General features: G+C 34.2%; 1 protein-coding gene across 2 annotated transcripts; it reads right to left on the bottom strand.

Annotated features, from left to right (window-relative positions):
- Window positions 1-2,422: 2,422 nt before the first annotated feature.
- LOC136345534 (venom allergen 5-like) lies at window positions 2,423-15,985 on the bottom strand. 2 transcript variants are annotated; one of them, XM_066293960.1, is made up of 9 exons: window positions 15,806-15,985; window positions 5,362-5,485; window positions 5,127-5,272; window positions 4,945-5,066; window positions 4,688-4,772; window positions 4,079-4,248; window positions 3,320-3,420; window positions 3,042-3,136; window positions 2,423-2,965 (listed from the first exon to the last, which is right to left on the bottom strand). In XM_066293960.1, the coding sequence occupies exons 3-9, from the start codon at window positions 5,212-5,214 to the stop codon at window positions 2,877-2,879; spliced, it is 750 nt and encodes a 249-aa protein (XP_066150057.1). In that variant the 5' UTR covers window positions 5,215-5,272; window positions 5,362-5,485; window positions 15,806-15,985; the 3' UTR covers window positions 2,423-2,876. The 2 variants fall into 2 exon arrangements, with proteins under 2 accessions (XP_066150057.1, XP_066150056.1); XM_066293959.1 differs by lacking the exon at window positions 15,806-15,985 and adding an exon at window positions 7,953-8,250.
- Window positions 15,986-17,481: the final 1,496 nt, after the last annotated feature.

The following is a 17,481-nucleotide window of genomic DNA, read 5'->3' as shown; positions in this document are numbered from 1 at the left end:
AAATAATTTTTGTTACGCATTTTCACTATATAAAAAAGCAATAAAATAACCATGGTTTATTGAAAATAATCAGAGTTTTCTATTTTCCCGACAAAAATCTCATTTTGAATACAGACAACTGTACTTAAAAGTCATTAAATCAGATGACACCAGTTTCACATTAATTGGGATTCCTGTAAATAGGAATCAATCCAGATGAATTTCCAGATTGAGGTTTTGTATCCCTGCAAAAGGAGGCGCTCCAGACGCTCATATTTTAACAGTTCCGGAGCTGGAAATCTTTTAACAACTATCACTCTTATTACATCCGATATTCATGGCACAATGCGTTTTAAAATTATTAAAATTAAATTGTGGAGCTAGTTATTATGCAGAATGTACCTAACTTGTCAAAAAAAATAAGAAAAAAATGTATATAAAAAATTTGGAAATTCTTCGGTTTTAGATTTTCCGGCCTATGTTCTTGTCTCTTTGTCTTTAGATGATCTAAAACCACTAATATATTGAAGAAGTGAGTCATATGAGAGATATAACATGGCTTTGAAGATAATTGTTAAGCATAACTATGTCTATTATAAAGTACTTTTGTCACTGCGATGCACATGAAGTTTTAATAAGTGGGAGCAAGAGGCAATTAAGCGATTCAGCAGTGCGAGAGAGATAGCGTACCGTTTTCCCTGTCACTATCAACGATCGGTGAGCGTAATTTACTCGCAAGCAGTACGTTATAATCTGATGACAGATTATGTTACTAAAATCGCTTTTGTCAATTGAAACGCTCTAAAAATACAATTTATACAGTGGCGTTTGTAAAGGTGAGGCTGCATTCAAATTCACCATGGAATTTATGTTCTCCAAAATCACGTAAAACTACACCCACCCTTGGATTAAGGAGTACTACTTGCGAGTCAACGACGCTCATCGATCGTCGACGATGGAAGGGGAAACGGTAGTCCGTCTTCCTCGCACTCATCAATAGCCTAATTGCTTTTTGCTTGCACTCACTAATACTGGTTGTGCATGACAGCGAATGCAGTCTTGTATTTTAAAAATAACATAATACTTTTTTTAAAAGAATCAAGTCTTGATTTTATTATAAGATTTGAAAAATGAGAAAGTTTCAAATTTTGTCACCTCTCTGCCAAGGGCCCTCAAATAGAGCCTCCACATACACAGAGCATCCGGGCTTTTGTAGCAATATTTTAACCGCGTATTCCACGCATAAAAATAATATTATTTTGTTGTATAAACTACATTCAAGAAATGCTTTATTAAGTTAGTGCAAGTTGTTGACGTTTTATATTTTTTTAATTTATCTTTTATAGCTCCCGAAATGTTTCAGATATTTAGCTCAAATTTTGAGCATAAGTTACTCTTTAGCATCTATATAATTAGAGAATACTAGATGATCGTGAGAATGTACAGGACGATACTTTTGGGGTTATGATCAATTTTATCACCCAAATCTTTTTGTGGAGCTCCGATAGTATTTAATTTTAGAAAATAAATTACCTGCTCAATGTAGCAACTTCGACGAGTGTTGACCATTTGAGTATCCGTCACCACTTTTCAGTTATTTGCAAAATGATGACCGAAATCACCCTACTTTCCTCATCGATTAGGTTTTATTGTTTTCTGACATTTCTGACACTCCACTGCCATTGCATTTTCTGACACACTACTGCGGTGTAAACCGGAGCAAGGGTCGACTTATTGACGATCTAAGAATACAGTGGATTTTTATCAGAAGAAAAACGAAAAAATAACAGAGTATAAGAGGACAACAGCAATTTGACTTGCAGAATAAATTAAACGGCGATAATTTATTCGATAACAAAATAATTAAAATCGATATCAAATATGATCGCCATTAAGATCTATACATAAATGAGAAGGTCGCCGCAAAGAAAATAATATAAACATGTTAATGTTTATTTATTATTGATACTTAAAAAATATATTAAACTTCAACGCCCTGTATTTACTTGACGAAGCATGCCTCGAATATAGTTGATATAGCAAACTAATATTATTTTTATGCGCAGAATACGCGGTTGCTACAAAATACCCCAACATCCTGTATATTTCTCAGAAATACCCACGTTCCTCTGGAGTCTTACTTTAGATTTTCAATAATGAAGGATGCGAACGATGTTTATTAATTTACGAAAGTGGATAACATCCCTTTACCCGAAGTGATCGATTTTACCAATTTATTGTCTTTTTATCCTTGCAGTATTTCTCTCCTGTGTTAACACGGATTTCCACTTCCAAGCTTCGAGATTAAAATCGGTGTCAAAGTCAAAGAGTTGTATTTGTTTACTAAATTCAAGGAACATCGATCCACGTTAAAGCAAACGTTGGAGTTTAAAGATTGTAAGGAACACTGGAACACCTAAGGATATCGGTAAAACACTCGAGATAAGTATAAAACTATATATTTGTTAATTGCACTAGAACTATAAGAACAACTTAAGCCTATAATACTTCAGTTTATGTACAAATGTGCATCCTACGAATACATGGTCATAATCATCATTGTCATAGTTATACTATTTAATAACTTAGCCTATCAAGTATAATGAACAAAACAAGTTAACCAATTCCGCAAATGTATCTCATTAAAGCTTTAATTCATTCTCTGCAAACATAAAACGGTATAACCTAAGCCAACAAACGCATTTTAACCGCGCAATTCTTTCATCCACTCTGTGTTAATATACCGAGCCAGGCATTATTCTAATTTAAATTCCCTATTTTCCTCCTGTTCCGGACTTGCTCACTAATTCACGACTGAATATATTAACTCCTCAATTTAATCACAACATATTAAATTCATTTTAGGTACACGTCATTTTCACCACTAATATTGAAGATTAATATTCTTTGGGCGTATCCAGTTGAGAAATCCTGTTCAGAATGAAATTGGAAATTCCAAAATAGTATGCTGTTGTCGAGGGTTTCACTAAACAGAACATTTCATTTCAGTAACCAGAATTTTTTTTTTTTTTTTTTTTTTTTTTTTTTTTTTTAGTACTCACAGCATAAGCCGGAATAGTGGCTGGATTCCTGAAGGCCGTATTGATTGCATCTGGGGTGTCCCTTTTCATAGGGCGTCCGACCCAAAACGTTACCACTGTAATTGAAATAGAGAATCCATTACAGCTGGACAAAGGAACGAATAGTGCTGGTCTAGACCATGGAAATTAATTTGCGGTTAACACAAAAGAGTTTTAATAAGGCTGAGGTGCACCAATTTTGTTTGGCCTCAAGGGCAACTGGAATGTGCACCTTTCACGATTGAAGTCATTCCACTTACCCAGGACCATAATTGCAGACGTAATTTTTGGTGTAACCTTTAGAGGAATCATAATAGAAAGCAAATCCGCAGCCGATAAGGTTGGTTTCAGCCCATAACATCTGAAAGAGAAGATTTGCAATTAACAACGAAATTTCGACTGATGTTTCCCTTGACTGTAAGTTTAAATTTGACTGTAAAATTAAATTTTTAATTAAAAATTACTTTAAATTTTGCCGGCAGCAGTTTTCGCAGGGTATTGGAAGAACCGACCCTAACAGGGGCATTTTGCTGCAACTGACTGTAAGTTACTTCACTTTCAATTTCAGCAGGGTAGGGACTTAAATTTATCCGGCTATGGGGGTCCATTTTCTAGAACTTCTTATTAAATCCATAAATTGTCACCATCCGACCTCTTCCATTTTTTAGTTTGTCATAATATTTTCTGCACCCTTCAGAGACCCTTTCGGGCAAATTACCCTCAATTCACGGTTTGCAATTAAACGTATTGGTATTTCTGGAACCAATTATGAAAGGCGGGGTTTAATGTAACGCGCGGTATTCTCCGAAACGAGCAAAAAGGAGGAGAAAAAACTATACATCTTAATTATTTTCATACATGATTTTCTTCTTTTGAGCTATCCAAAATGGAAAAAAAAGAACGTCCCTAGGCTTTTTTTACCTTTAACTTTAAATAATTGAAGCTTCCCTTGCGCTTCGCCCTTTTCTTATCTGATCCTGCTGTCCCTAAAGAAGGCAAGGGTGATTTAGAAAACTCACCTGGGTATAATGTCCAGTTCTGCCTCGTCCGATTCCTCCGAAATTAAATAGTTTGTATTCGTCGAACCATTTGCGAATGGCGTTCGGAAAATCTGAATCAATATCTTCGTAAGTGGACGGGGGCTTCGTTGTCCACGTCGTGGCGATATTTTGGCCGACCGGAAACCTGGCTGGAAATTAAAAGACTCTTTTTTCCCTCCATGTCCGACTATTTAATATAAATTCAATTCAACCGAAAAAGGAGTGGTTAGCCAGGCAGAGTTATTTGCGGACAGGTCATCCAATCAGGGTTTATGCCATCGAAAAGCCTGCAAAAATGTTTTTCTTTTGATAATTTTTTTATTATTGATTAATACAGTTTGAATTAAGCATTTTCTAAGTTGGAAGCATCATTTGATCTTTCTTGTGCCAGCATAAAATAAGTTTCAATATATTACCAAGATTGTTAATACATCTGACTGATTAAGCAATTCACCCTGCAATAATTGAGACTGTAATGATTAATTACCAGAACTCTAGTAGCATTCGTACCTCCTTAATAAATTAAAAAAAAAACTTACGAATTTCGTGCGATTATTGCTAGACTGACCATATAGGAATAAAACTTACAATTATGCCGACCCTCGTCGTGTTTTTCAGAATGACAAGAAGCCGCCCACCATTGGGCACGACTTGCTAACTCGTCGTCCCATTTCTGCAAAAAAGGTCCATGTAAAAGGAAACGTTATTAAATTATATTTCCTGTCCATTTTATTTTCGGAATTTTCTCTCATTCGTAGCAAAAAACTGTTCCAGGCAGAGGAAAGCATGTCAGAAATATATGTACACATACAAATAAGATTCGTTTAAAGCGAAAAGGGCCTTACCATTTCCATCATATTGGAGGCCGGTGGCTGACCCCAGATCTGACCCAATGCGACACTCTGTCTTATTTTATTGTGGTAGTCTATGATCATTTGCTTCTCTTGAGATGTCACTCCATTTGCTCCTGAAGGAATTGTGCATAGAAAGTTACTACAAGGGGGAGTTAAATATGATAAAGTCTTACTGAGGATTTGCCGTTGGCAAGCTGATGTTCTGGAGACGCATGCAAAACCGAGAAATGAGAGCAATAGGCATGATAGGCAAGACAACATTCTGAAGAAGTATGGTATCACAAAGAGATCGGTTCTGGATGATCAAATGCTTCCTGTTCTAAAAGGAAAACGGTGAAAAATCATGTTGCATCTTTCTATAATATTTTTGTATCAATATATTTAAGGTTGACTTCGTGCTCTACTTACATTCTACATAAACACATAGAAAAGCACATTAGGAATTTTGGCACCGTGTATGTCAGTAGTGAATCCTTTGGGGGCGCATGTTCATATAAAGTTTTCCACGTGAAATCACCTCAGCTGCTACCTTCTGAAATATTTGCACAGAGTTCTGAAACGTTCTGTTTGAATATGGTTTCAAAATTGTTAAAAAACGAAAATCCTTTCAGGCGACTGGTAAGCCAATGGCAGATGCTATGCCCTTCAAAAAATACTGCGATAATTAAAAAAAATAAACAACGCTCCTAAATATGCTTTAGAAAATTTTTAGAAAAGGCTAAACAAATCTGAGATAACCGTCATCATTCCCGTGAAAATTACATAAATTATACAGGGTTATTCACCCTTACTTGGCACGAAATATTGTGGCCATAATGCAAGTTTTTCAAAAAATGTTACTTTTAGCTTATATGGGGGGACTATTATGGTTACTTTTTAAAATTATTTTTATATTATATAAGGTGTCCCAATAGCACTAAAAGTGTTAAAGTTTTGTTTTTTTAATGCAACCCCCTGTATATTATTCCATTTCTGGATTCTTCGATCAACATATGTAAGTGTCTGTTTTAATAGCGTTTTGAATAACTAAAACTGAAGGTATTTAAAATAATTTGAATTTTATCCAAAATTAACGTAATTTTAATGTTTTAAATACTTAAAAAGCATTTAAAAGCGTATAATTTATATAACATAACACAAAAGCAACATAATAAGCATTCGGTAGAAAACTAAAAATTACATTTTCTGGTAAGTTAAAAAATATGCCGTTGTGTTTAAACTAATCAAGTTGTGTTAAATTCCTTATTTGATTGACATTAATGTTTGGACTCCCTGCCCAAGATGGTATATACTCTATTGTTACACTTTGCTATAAATTACGCTTACATAACTTAAACACTTCTTACATCTTTAAAACATTAAAATAACGTTAAAATTTGATATAATTCAAATTATTTAAAAAAACTCATGGTTTAGGTATTCTAAACTTTTTTAAAACACAGACCTATTTTGATCGGAGAATCCAAAAATGTAATAATATACAGGGGGGTATGTTAAAAAACATAGTTTCAATACTTTAAGGGCTTTTGTAACCGTATAATATGAAAATAATTTTAAAAAGTAACCATAATAATCCCTCAGATTGCCCTAAAGTGAAACTTTTTGAAAACGACATATTTTGGCCCGAATATTCCGCGTCATATAACTTGAGTAATCCTGTATAAAAAAATTCGTAAGATAATGTGTATATAATATATGATTTACGCCATTTGCTGATAGTACTGCGAGATAAGATATTTATTATACGTTTTTTGTGATTGATTTTGTTGGATGATTTGATTTTTTCTTCTTAGTTTTCTATTCTGTCCCTTAGGCATGCTACTTATTGCGCCTTAAAGGGAGGTTTCTATTACGTTCGGAAGAGTCAGCAACTGCATCGAAATTTAAATATGTTTTTTTTTTTTTTTTGATAAAATTTATTTGATTGCAGATTTATGAAAATTTGCTATTGTGTTCAATATTTGCCACAGCAGTCAAAATCTTAACGAACAAAACCATAATTTATATTTATATACATATTTATAATATGTTAATAAAAATTTCATATGAATTTTACAGGGAAGATTGAAACATTAATTTGTTAAGAGTTCGGTCTGAGGTCGACCCGGTGCAGGAAGGATCCATATTCACCACAGCAAGGATAAAACCATTAGTTTGCAGTGCGTCAGTTCCTATAATGCCGCTGCCTTGATTTTGCACATCGTTACTGAAGAGAGTTATTTAATTTATTAAACTAACCTACATGTAAAAATTTAACCTTTCTTCTTGCATAGAAGCTTCATAGAAGGTTAAAATTTATTTAAATACCAACTTCAAGTGCGTACACTTATTTGCATAAAAGCGCCCTCCATTTTCTTAACAATTGAATTACGTAAGCGAATAGCAGAAATGCATTTTTACTCATTTCCTCAGTATTACAGCCACTCTGTGATCTTTAACATTGGAGGATTCTTGGGCTATGGCAGAGGTCCGTGACTTTTTCCTTAGAGTGTATATTAAATAAGTTTGTTCCTAAATTAGTATTTTTCATGATTTGATTTGAATATTATACAAAGCAATTCTCTACTACTTCACAGATCGTCGATTATAAATAATGTTGAAAATCTGTTAATTGCCTGAAATTGATTTAAATAATTTTGTCATTAGAATGCCGCCATTTGCTCGGTTTATGGCTGTCTGATTTTTTAAAATTTTATGTCCCGTGCAAGATTTCAAGAAAAAAATTCCACCTGTACAACTAAGTGTACATAATTACATATTTCTTATATTTTATATTATTTTTATTAGCGCTACGTGGGTAGACCTATGAATATCTAATAAACGATTCCTTTGAGATTTGGTGATGGAGTGTCATCCACGAGAAAAAATGTGTCACCAACACAATTATCAGTCATGAAATATGTTAGATGCTGGTACCATAATTTCGGATTTATTGTACCGTACACTAGTCAACCTACTTTGAGGACAATAAACGTGTAAAAATAAAACCAAAAACTCACTCAATGTCAGCAGGAAAAAAACGACCGAAAGCGACAAAAATCCGAATGCAGCAACAGTCGTTCAGAGGAAGAATTAATCACTTTCGGCATCCGATAAAGAATCACCTTCAAGTGCAATATAATCTCGTTTGCGGAACGATCTTTAATGAATAAACCGGCTAAAAAGAAACACAAGAGTGTATTGACGCCAATCTGTCTGACCAACACAGATAAACTCGGACCGAGGATTTTGGCATCTGATTATATATCCTGCAGATCGACCAGACTTGATCACCAAGGACAATTAATTGAAGACTCGCTGGCTACCGCGGTGCAGGAACCACGACCACCTGATGTCGAGGACCTCGGATAGCTTTTGGTAGGTGATGAGCAGACAACCTTACCTCTTGGACTTGCACAAAATCTAATTCCATGAGCTTTCGGTCGGTGCTTAGGAGAGTCTTGTGCTTCGCTCTAAAATGTACAATATTACGGATGGTATATTTTGAAGCCAATTTTTCTCGCAACAATGATATGGTGATTTCCAGTGAGTATGGAGCTTTAATGAAATGGAAGTTTCATCTCACTTCTGGCACTAAATATTATTGGATTGTCAACCCACATCTATGGAGTGCTATTAGGAATCTAATACATTCTCGGGGTAACAATGTCGAGCATAAAAGGCACGGTTGCAGAACTAGTGAATAAACTGCTTCTAAATTTTAAATGAATTAATGGCCTCACAACCCGTCTTCCGTAAATACATTCTTCCATACATCTAATATTGAAGAACTTCCTAATAAAGCAGTTCGTTGTAAATTTGTGGAAAGTAGCCCTCATACTTAAATTACATATTAACAAACAGATGAAGTGTTAGATAAAATAAGCCAGAGGCAACATAAATTTGATTTGACCCTGCAACGTTTGCACAGTAAAATAAATCTACTGCTTCGATGACCTGGTGATTCACCTAAACCTATAAAAAAATTGATATGTTAATAAAACAAATAAAAATAAATTGCCCAAATCTATTGTGATTCATCGCAAATCCTTATTAATGGCCAATAAAACTTCCTATATAAATCCAGGCAGTGACAATAAAAACATGTCTTATCTCTTTTACCTACATATTTTACAAACTTTGCACATTATTATTCCACTTGTGGCGTCATCTCATGATGCCATAAGGCTTGTGTTTTATATGCAGTACAGGGTGTCCAATTTGTCGAATCGAAAATTCTTTAAACAGGTTTGCTCGAGCCAAATCTGAAACCTCCCTCTAACACTCCTTCCGGTGAGGGGGGGATAATTACAGTTCTACTAGGAGCATGAATGAAGAGATTAAGAGCACCTCAGAGCTTCTAAACACTCTTAGTCGCCACCCTGTAACAAACTGTAAATCAAAATCTCTTGTCTGAATATTTAGGAAATCAATTCATATAGTTTTGCGTAACAATAGACGAATCTTTGCATTAAACATAATCTTAATCAATAATAGGATTATGCAAATGGGACCAAATTAAACGTTATTTATCTGTCTCGTCGTGATATGTGAATAATGAACATTAGAGACAAAACTGTCATCTTTCCCATCGAGGAGGACTGTCTTTGACCTACCTTAACTTCGCCATTTGTAACATGATACAGCTTAAAGTGTATGAGGGACAGATTGATAATTGTGAGACAACTTTTAAAAAGTACATTAAAATGTAAATAACGCTTGGTTAGCAATGATCTCGATAATTCTACGAGGATATAGCCGACATAGATGGAGTTTTATTACAAAGAATTATGCACTATTAGTTGGAAAATACTTGTCATTCCACGGACTGTTTTTATGACTCAGATCATGCCATTTTTTAGCTTCAAGTCGAGCCTCCTACCAAAAGATTAGGGGTGAATACCTGCCATCCTTGAACTACAGCTGCATTAAGAGAATTTAACAAAGAACTTCTAGTTACGGCAAAATTATGGTTTCTATGCATTTCAATCCATGTTGCTAAAAATCTCTGTCAGAGAAAACTTTACTATGCCAAATCTGCTGAAGGTTAATTATTTTACTTCTTAGGAGATAGTATACCTAAAAACTCATACGAGGTATTTCAATCTTAATCTGCATAACTATAATAGCTTATTGAACGTTCAAAAATAATATCAATTTGCTATATAAACCAACGTCGAATAAGGTTTACTTCAGCAGATACAGGGGTTTCAAATTAAATTTTAAAAGCGTAAAGTACTAAATTTCTTCAAAAAGGGCTGAAGATTTTTTGACGAAATTTTGGGGATGGTGGGCAACTATAAACGATACACTCATTTTACTGGAAAAAAATGTTTTAGCTTTTCAGTGGCGTGCCCACTTGGATGCTAGGGCATATTTTTCCAGAAAAAGTGGTGTACTCCTCGATTTTCTGGAAACAAAAATTATTCTTGAATTCCCCTTTCACTTTTGGAGAATTAATCTCTCTTGAAATTTTTTGTCCGATCCACCGTTTCCAATTAATTTTTTTTTTTTTAAGCACCTTTCGTTTGCTTACGTATTAATATTAATTTGATAAATTGATACATACTTAATAATAACTTTTGAAGTAAAAATATTGAAGACTTCTCTTTACTCTTAACAATATTTGGAGAATAATTTTTCTTTTCTTTTAAATTTTTCAGTAAAATGGTGGTGCCATTACGTTCTGAGTAGAATTACTTCAATTCTTTTACATGGAAACGGTGGGCGGAGGAAATAATTTCAAGAGGTAATATTTCTTCAGAATTGAACGAAGAATTCAAGAATAATTTTTATTTTCGGAAATGCCAGTAGCGTACCACTTTTTCTGAATAAATGTCTTCTAACGTGGAATTAGGTGCGCTACTGGAGAAGCTAAAAAATATTTTTCCAGTAAAACATATGTATCCTTTATAGTCATCAAACTTCCCAAGTTTCATTAACGCAGTTTTCGTTCTTTTTGAGGAAATTTCATAATTTTCATTTTTTAAATTAAATTTGAACTCAATGTTTTTGCTAAAGGAAGCTTTATTGGATATTGGTTTATATAGTAAACTGACACTATTTTGGGATTTTAATACGCTACTAAAGTTATGCTGGTTAAAACTGAAACACCCTGTATAGGTTAAAAGCCCAATAACTCATTAAGTGCAAAAAGGCAAAAAAAATTCTCACACAATATCTAAATTCCAGTTTTCAAAATTATTAATGTTCAAAGCCTTGAACAACAGGTACTGAGAGATTTATTGATTTCGCGACAATCGATACATATCTACAATATTTAGCTTTCAAGGGAGTCATTCTAATTTGAAATTCTCCTCTTGTACTTTTGTCAATGTTTAACGAATTTTAACTACATTTTTTTATTTTAGGCGTGTTTACGGGTTATGGTCAGTATAAGACCATAACGAGAAGACCAGTGAGATGGCTTGGTCCCCATATTTATTGCGGTCCTGCCCAGTTACAGATAAAGCTGAAATTCGATTAGACATTGATATATCCACGGCTCAGGTATTTTATTACCGGATAGATCACTTTCTTATGCGAATATTGAATCATCAGCTCAAAAAGAATCGTTTCAGAAACAGTTTACTTTGCCGGACAACGCTATGGAACAACGATGAGGCAGCGAAACGATGAACAGTAAAAAACAAACTAGAAATGAGTACGACTGAATGGATCCCGTGCAATTTCAAGTCACTCTGGAAAGTAAAATTGAATTTTATTTTTTACTTTTTTTAGATATTTTCTAAATTTTATATGGTATTTTTTTATTTAGAATTTTATATTTTTTTTAAATTGTTTATTATGGAATCTTATGCATACATCGGAGCAAGAAAATGCAAACAGAACTAGACTAAATTCTCAATTCATTTTCTTAATCATTCTCAACATCGTTAAACTGAAGGAAAACTAGTATTTCATTTTCCGTCAAACGGCCTTGAAAATAAATAAATAATTATAAAATTGAAAATAAAAAAATAAATAAGCATTTATTGTTGAATTTCAATGGTAAGTAAGTTCCAAATTATTTCCCGTTCTGATGCAGACTTGAAATATTAGGGTTCCTTGAAATATGGTTGCATTTTTGGTTTAACTTCATGGTTAAAATTAAATTAATTCTTATCGCTCTATTTTCGTATAATGCTGATGTGATTCTAATGAAAACATTGTTAATCGCAAACCGAGACCAGACTTTTTGATGTCCTTCGGGGAATAATTACTCCTTTACGGATTTCCTCAAGGCGAGCAAATAAAAATCAATAGAGAGCCTGTAACCAATCGCTAGACAATTTGAATGCTGATCTCGGGAAACAAAAATTTGTCAAAATTCTGTTTTTTTCGTATAGAAAGTAGCCTCTAAATTAATTCGTTTCTTCCTAATTATACCTGACAGTTTGCCCGATAAAGTACATGTATTTATTTTAATACAGGGTGTCTCAGTCACTTCGTTACAAGATTTCTCCATCATTGTTAGAGATACTCGAAAATATTTCAGGGGCAAATTTTTTAGTTTGATAAAACGCGTTATATGGTGGAATGTCACTGTCTTTACTACTTCCGGTTACACCGGAAGCCAATATCAACTTCCTCATTTCAAACAAAACACCCCGTATATTTTTGCGTTCTTAAGTTCCATGCACTAAAGTCTTTAAATGATTATTCAGTCTTTTTACTCCTAGACATTTCCTTTAAATGCCATATACAATCTTTGCCTGCGCAGAGCTCAGAGAAGAGCCTGTGATTTCATTTACACTCTGTTTTTTTTTCATTTTGTGAATACGTAATTTCTGCAAAATATCACGTTTTCGACTATTTCAATATATAATTTTATGAAATTCATAACAATTCTTGAACAAAATTTGATAAAATTTCTACAACGTAGAGTAAATAAACACTTATTTTCAGAGAACTTCTACATAAACATTCCAGAACTGTTTTATTTAATATTCAAAACAATACTCGGTTTTCATGGTACTGACTAAACAAATTACTAGTACTGGCTGTGCAATTTTGCCGAAAACCGGCAATATTGCTTTCAACAATGATATTTCGAATTATTGTTATTATTCAATATTAACACTTGCAAATTTGATTAAGAATGGTTGATCATTCCTTAAACATGTTAGCAGTATTTAGAGCGTGTAAACGAAATTAAAGACGTTTTTCACGTAAGGTCTATGAATAGTGAAACCTAAAAATTATTTAGTTATTTTAATGCGTAAAATCAAAAATGTAAAAATGTACAGGCTGTTCCATTTGAAATGAGGAAGTTAACCTTGACTTCCCGTATAACTGGAAGTAGTAAAAACAGTAAAGTTCTGCCGCATAACGCATTTCATCAAACCGAACAATTTATCTCCAAAACATTTTCGAGTGTCTCTAATCGTAAAGGAGATATCGCCTTGTAATAGAGTAACTGAAACACCCAGTATATCAAGCTAATGTGGAAAAGGAATATTTTTGTCAACGCCAGTTTAATTCTAATGATCCACTCAGAACGTCAAACTTATTGGAAGTTAAGTTCACCTTAGTCTCGTTCATTCAACGGCAAGGAGTACCTAACTAACAACTTTGTCATATAATCAGCAGTATTACCCAATTTACAAAAAAGCAATTAATTTTAACTTCAACAGCAGTCTATCATTTCTAAGATTTGATAACGACCGTGAAATATTGCAAATGTTTACCTCGTAGGTGTGAAAACACGGGTTTGCAATTAAACTTATGAATGAATCAAAATTGAATTCGCATGAATAGCTTAATAAGTATCATTGAAAAAGTCGTAAAATACCTTGTCTCGCGTAGATAAGTACCACTGAACGTTCTGATAGTTCGGTCTACTTATGATAATCATCATTTTTATGACAACTGACTACAAATTTAACGTTCTATAAAAACATTCTTCAGGTAGTAAAACAACAGTAAAAAAATTAGTTTATTCCATCTTGCGATGTAGTAATTAAATTCAAAATTTATGTCTAAATTCAGCTCGTCTATGTTAGTGATTAGCTTGAAAACTCCCTGCATTAGACATTAATCAAGTGTTGCGTGAGTTCAAAAATGTAGTAGCATCTGAATTTTCAGAGCAGCTACAGCTACATTAGCTGCAGACGTTAATCAAAAAGCAATAAAAATGGTTCCCATAAAACTATACCCAGTTTAATGATTCCCCGAAATCAGCGAATAAATGCAAATTCTGATGGTTACCACTAAACTCCCACCGAGAGGAAAGTAGTACCGCAGTTTGAATACTATAATAAATTACCACAGCCATCATTATTCTTGTTGAACACCTGTTCTTGAGATATGCTAATCAGTCTTTTTTTTATCAAAAGATAAATGGGTTATTTGTTCTCAGATATGTCTTGAATATTTTTTCTTCAGTAGGTAACGGCTATTTCATTCATTTGATTTAACTCCCATGTTACGGCCATATATACCTACCTTCATGCAAGTAGGTACCCTTAATTATTTTTGAGAAGATATTAAAAATAGCTGCAAGTTTTAGATATTTATCATGCATTTCAAGTTCAAAAACAATAAGTTAGAAGCGTTTAATGGTCAAAATGACTCTCGAACCACGGTCATCAGATAAGCAGCAAGTCACACATAAGTCTTGTTTCTACACTTAAAGTGACTATTTGAAAAATCTGAGGTCTTATATGTCAAGATTCTCATTAGATTATAGATTCTTATTGAAAAAAATCTGATATGAGAAATTATAAATTGCTATCACTTAGCTGTTTCAGTTGAGTTATTGATTTTTTTTAGAATGTTTTCTTCTTCAAACTTACCATTTTTCACTTCTTTAATTCACCTTAAAAAACTTGAATGGCTATTTCCTACTGTGGGAAATGCGGCCTCGCCCCATCATTAATAATAGTTCCGAAAACTTTTACTAAATTCGCCTTAAAGATAAAGATAAATATATTTCTGTATTATTGGTTTAACATTTATTTGTCTCCAAGCACAAGGCGAGCTTTATGAAAATTGGGTGCTTCCTAGATTAGCATGGTGACATCTTAACGCATTTCTTGGCTCAATTATCACATATTTTTACTTACTTTCAATACATATACCTGCTTGAAAATCACATTATTTGCAGCCTCTCGCACAAAAAAAATTTGAATAAGAAATAGAATACTAATTCGCGCATTATGCAGAATCCAACCTCAATTCGGGATGAATTATTTTATATTGAAGACGATTATTTTGGAATTTAATTAATTGAGTTTCTAAAAATAATTATTGACAGCATCATAATGTCTTCATGTATTGTCGTTAATTGTATTATTATTCAGATCCAGTGAGTGAGTTTCAGTGTCCAGTTTGTTAATACTGTGCGATTACCATCGTCCTTTACACTGCAGTATTCATTGAAATAATTTATTTTGCTTTGAACATGTAGAATTTACTTGGACTAAATTACTCCTTGAAAGGTATGGTCACGTAGAATATCGAGGAGGAAGAAAAATCACCAAGAACTAATCTTGACCTAACGCAGAAGCCAATGAGGTGGAAGAGGGGACATGACGTAGCAAATAATTGCCGACGTTCTATTAAAATTGGTCCTATAAAATGACCAAGTATTAGTGCACCTGTGACGCTATTTTTCCATAAGATATGTGTCATCCGCCAACGCAATCGGCGCATATAAGAAAAAAACAGGCCAAGGAAATGTCATTTCCTCCGATTTTGCCGCAATGAATCATTATTGAGGGCAAGTCTATAAAAACCATGATACGTCCAGTCGTTCTAGATCAGTGACAGAAATAATAGAGCTAGTTTAGAGAAGGTAATGACCAGAGTAGTATTATGACCCTACACAAACTAGCGGCTATTGAAAATAATATTAACGAAGAATGTTTACCTCTTTGGATAGAGTCATTACAATATCGTGAATCCAATATAATTATAATATCTTAAGTTTCCTTGGAGCTTTCAATCAATGTACCTTTGTGAGACTGATTATTGATTAATAATTGTTTTGCTGACAAAAGATAGATATAGAGAATTTGGTATCTACACGTAATAAGGGCGGGTGATAGTGATCGCTTGCAGCTGAGCCTCCCGTTTGTGTCAGTCACATCAACTCTCACTAGAGGTTACTTCAGACCGATCGCGCCGCGCTGCGCCGCAGCGTTAAAATCTGCTTTGCGCAACGCGGCGCGTTGAGTTTGAACGTTAATCGCCGCTGAAGCGCGCCAAACTGCGCGATTTTGTAACAAGAGCGAACACGATGCGGTCAGTGTCGATACGTCACGGAAAAACGTTGGTTTGTGCGCGTTTCTTTTGAAGAGGTTTATAAATAAGTGTGTTGTTTTGCACGATTTTGAGTTGAGTCATCGTTGATTTTAATTAAAATATTGTGTGCGCCCGCCATTTGAGACTAAGCACAGAAATAACTTAAGAAATAAAAAAACAAACAAAATTGCGGTCGTCGGCGCCACTCTGCCTCAAACTGCGTAATTCTGCACGGCGTAGCTCGGCTCAGCGCCGTGCGTTCGGTCTGGAAAGTCGGTAGAAAGGCTCTTAAGCCATGTTTAGTCACTTTCAATTCTAAATCTCAGTCACTTTCCTAGGGGTCAAGGGTCATTCTAACTTATTCGCATCAGCATCAAATAAATGACGAAAGCTATTTTTTTTTAATGTAATTAAATTTCGAATTAAATCAATAAAAGCGGCTCATTTAGGCCCAAATTTTAATCTGCTAGAACGAAATTTAAAGGAATCGAGAAGAAAACTTTCATAGTTTCGAAGCAGTCATACAAAAAGTGTAGGAAGAAACACGTGCGAAATCACGTATCACATTCGTAAGACAATACAGCATTCGCTTTGGAATCGTCTCAACTAACAGTCTTACGGGCGTGAAAAGTCCAAGATCAGTCCCAAAATTCAATGTTTGCTCTCTCCCCCCTCATGCCTACTTCCTGAAGGATTCGTGATAGAGGACATAATGTAGTGGACCGGGCAATTTGCGAACCTCTAATTAATGTTAGCTTTCCTATCCAGACAAATTACAGTTGACGACTCTTGAACAAACTGTTTTTCTTTAGCGGTGTTTCAACAGACGAAGGCGTAAATTTTGCCTTCGCAAAGAATCATAGCCCAATAATTTGGTCTGATCATCAAGAAATTCTCTCCAGAGTTTGATGATTCATACGCCGCATCGCTTCTTCCTGGAAGAGGATAATGAAAATATTCAAAAACTGATTGACTGCGTCGTAAATTAGAAACAATAAAACGTATAATGTAGTCGCAATAAAAATTAGCACTTTATAGCTGCTAATTGCATGTTTGGAAAAAACAAGTGTTTCTTGAATCGATAAACAGGGGCGCGACAGCAAACACTCTCAAGGTGCTAATGTATCCTCAAACAAAAAAAGAGACAGACGTCTTTGGATTTACCTTAGAAATCACCTAGCGGTTTTATGTGATATTCAGGAAGTAACAATAACAAGAGTAATTTTCGTCGAAACCATCAGGGACATTTGACCCGAATTGATGGATAAATATTTTTCTAGGGTATAGCAAAAAACAACAACA

The sequence above is a fragment of the Euwallacea fornicatus genome, chromosome 20 (genome assembly GCF_040115645.1).
Source record: "Euwallacea fornicatus isolate EFF26 chromosome 20, ASM4011564v1, whole genome shotgun sequence".
Taxonomy (NCBI): domain Eukaryota; kingdom Metazoa; phylum Arthropoda; class Insecta; order Coleoptera; family Curculionidae; genus Euwallacea; species Euwallacea fornicatus.
This window is presented reverse-complemented; position numbering and strand designations above follow the sequence as displayed.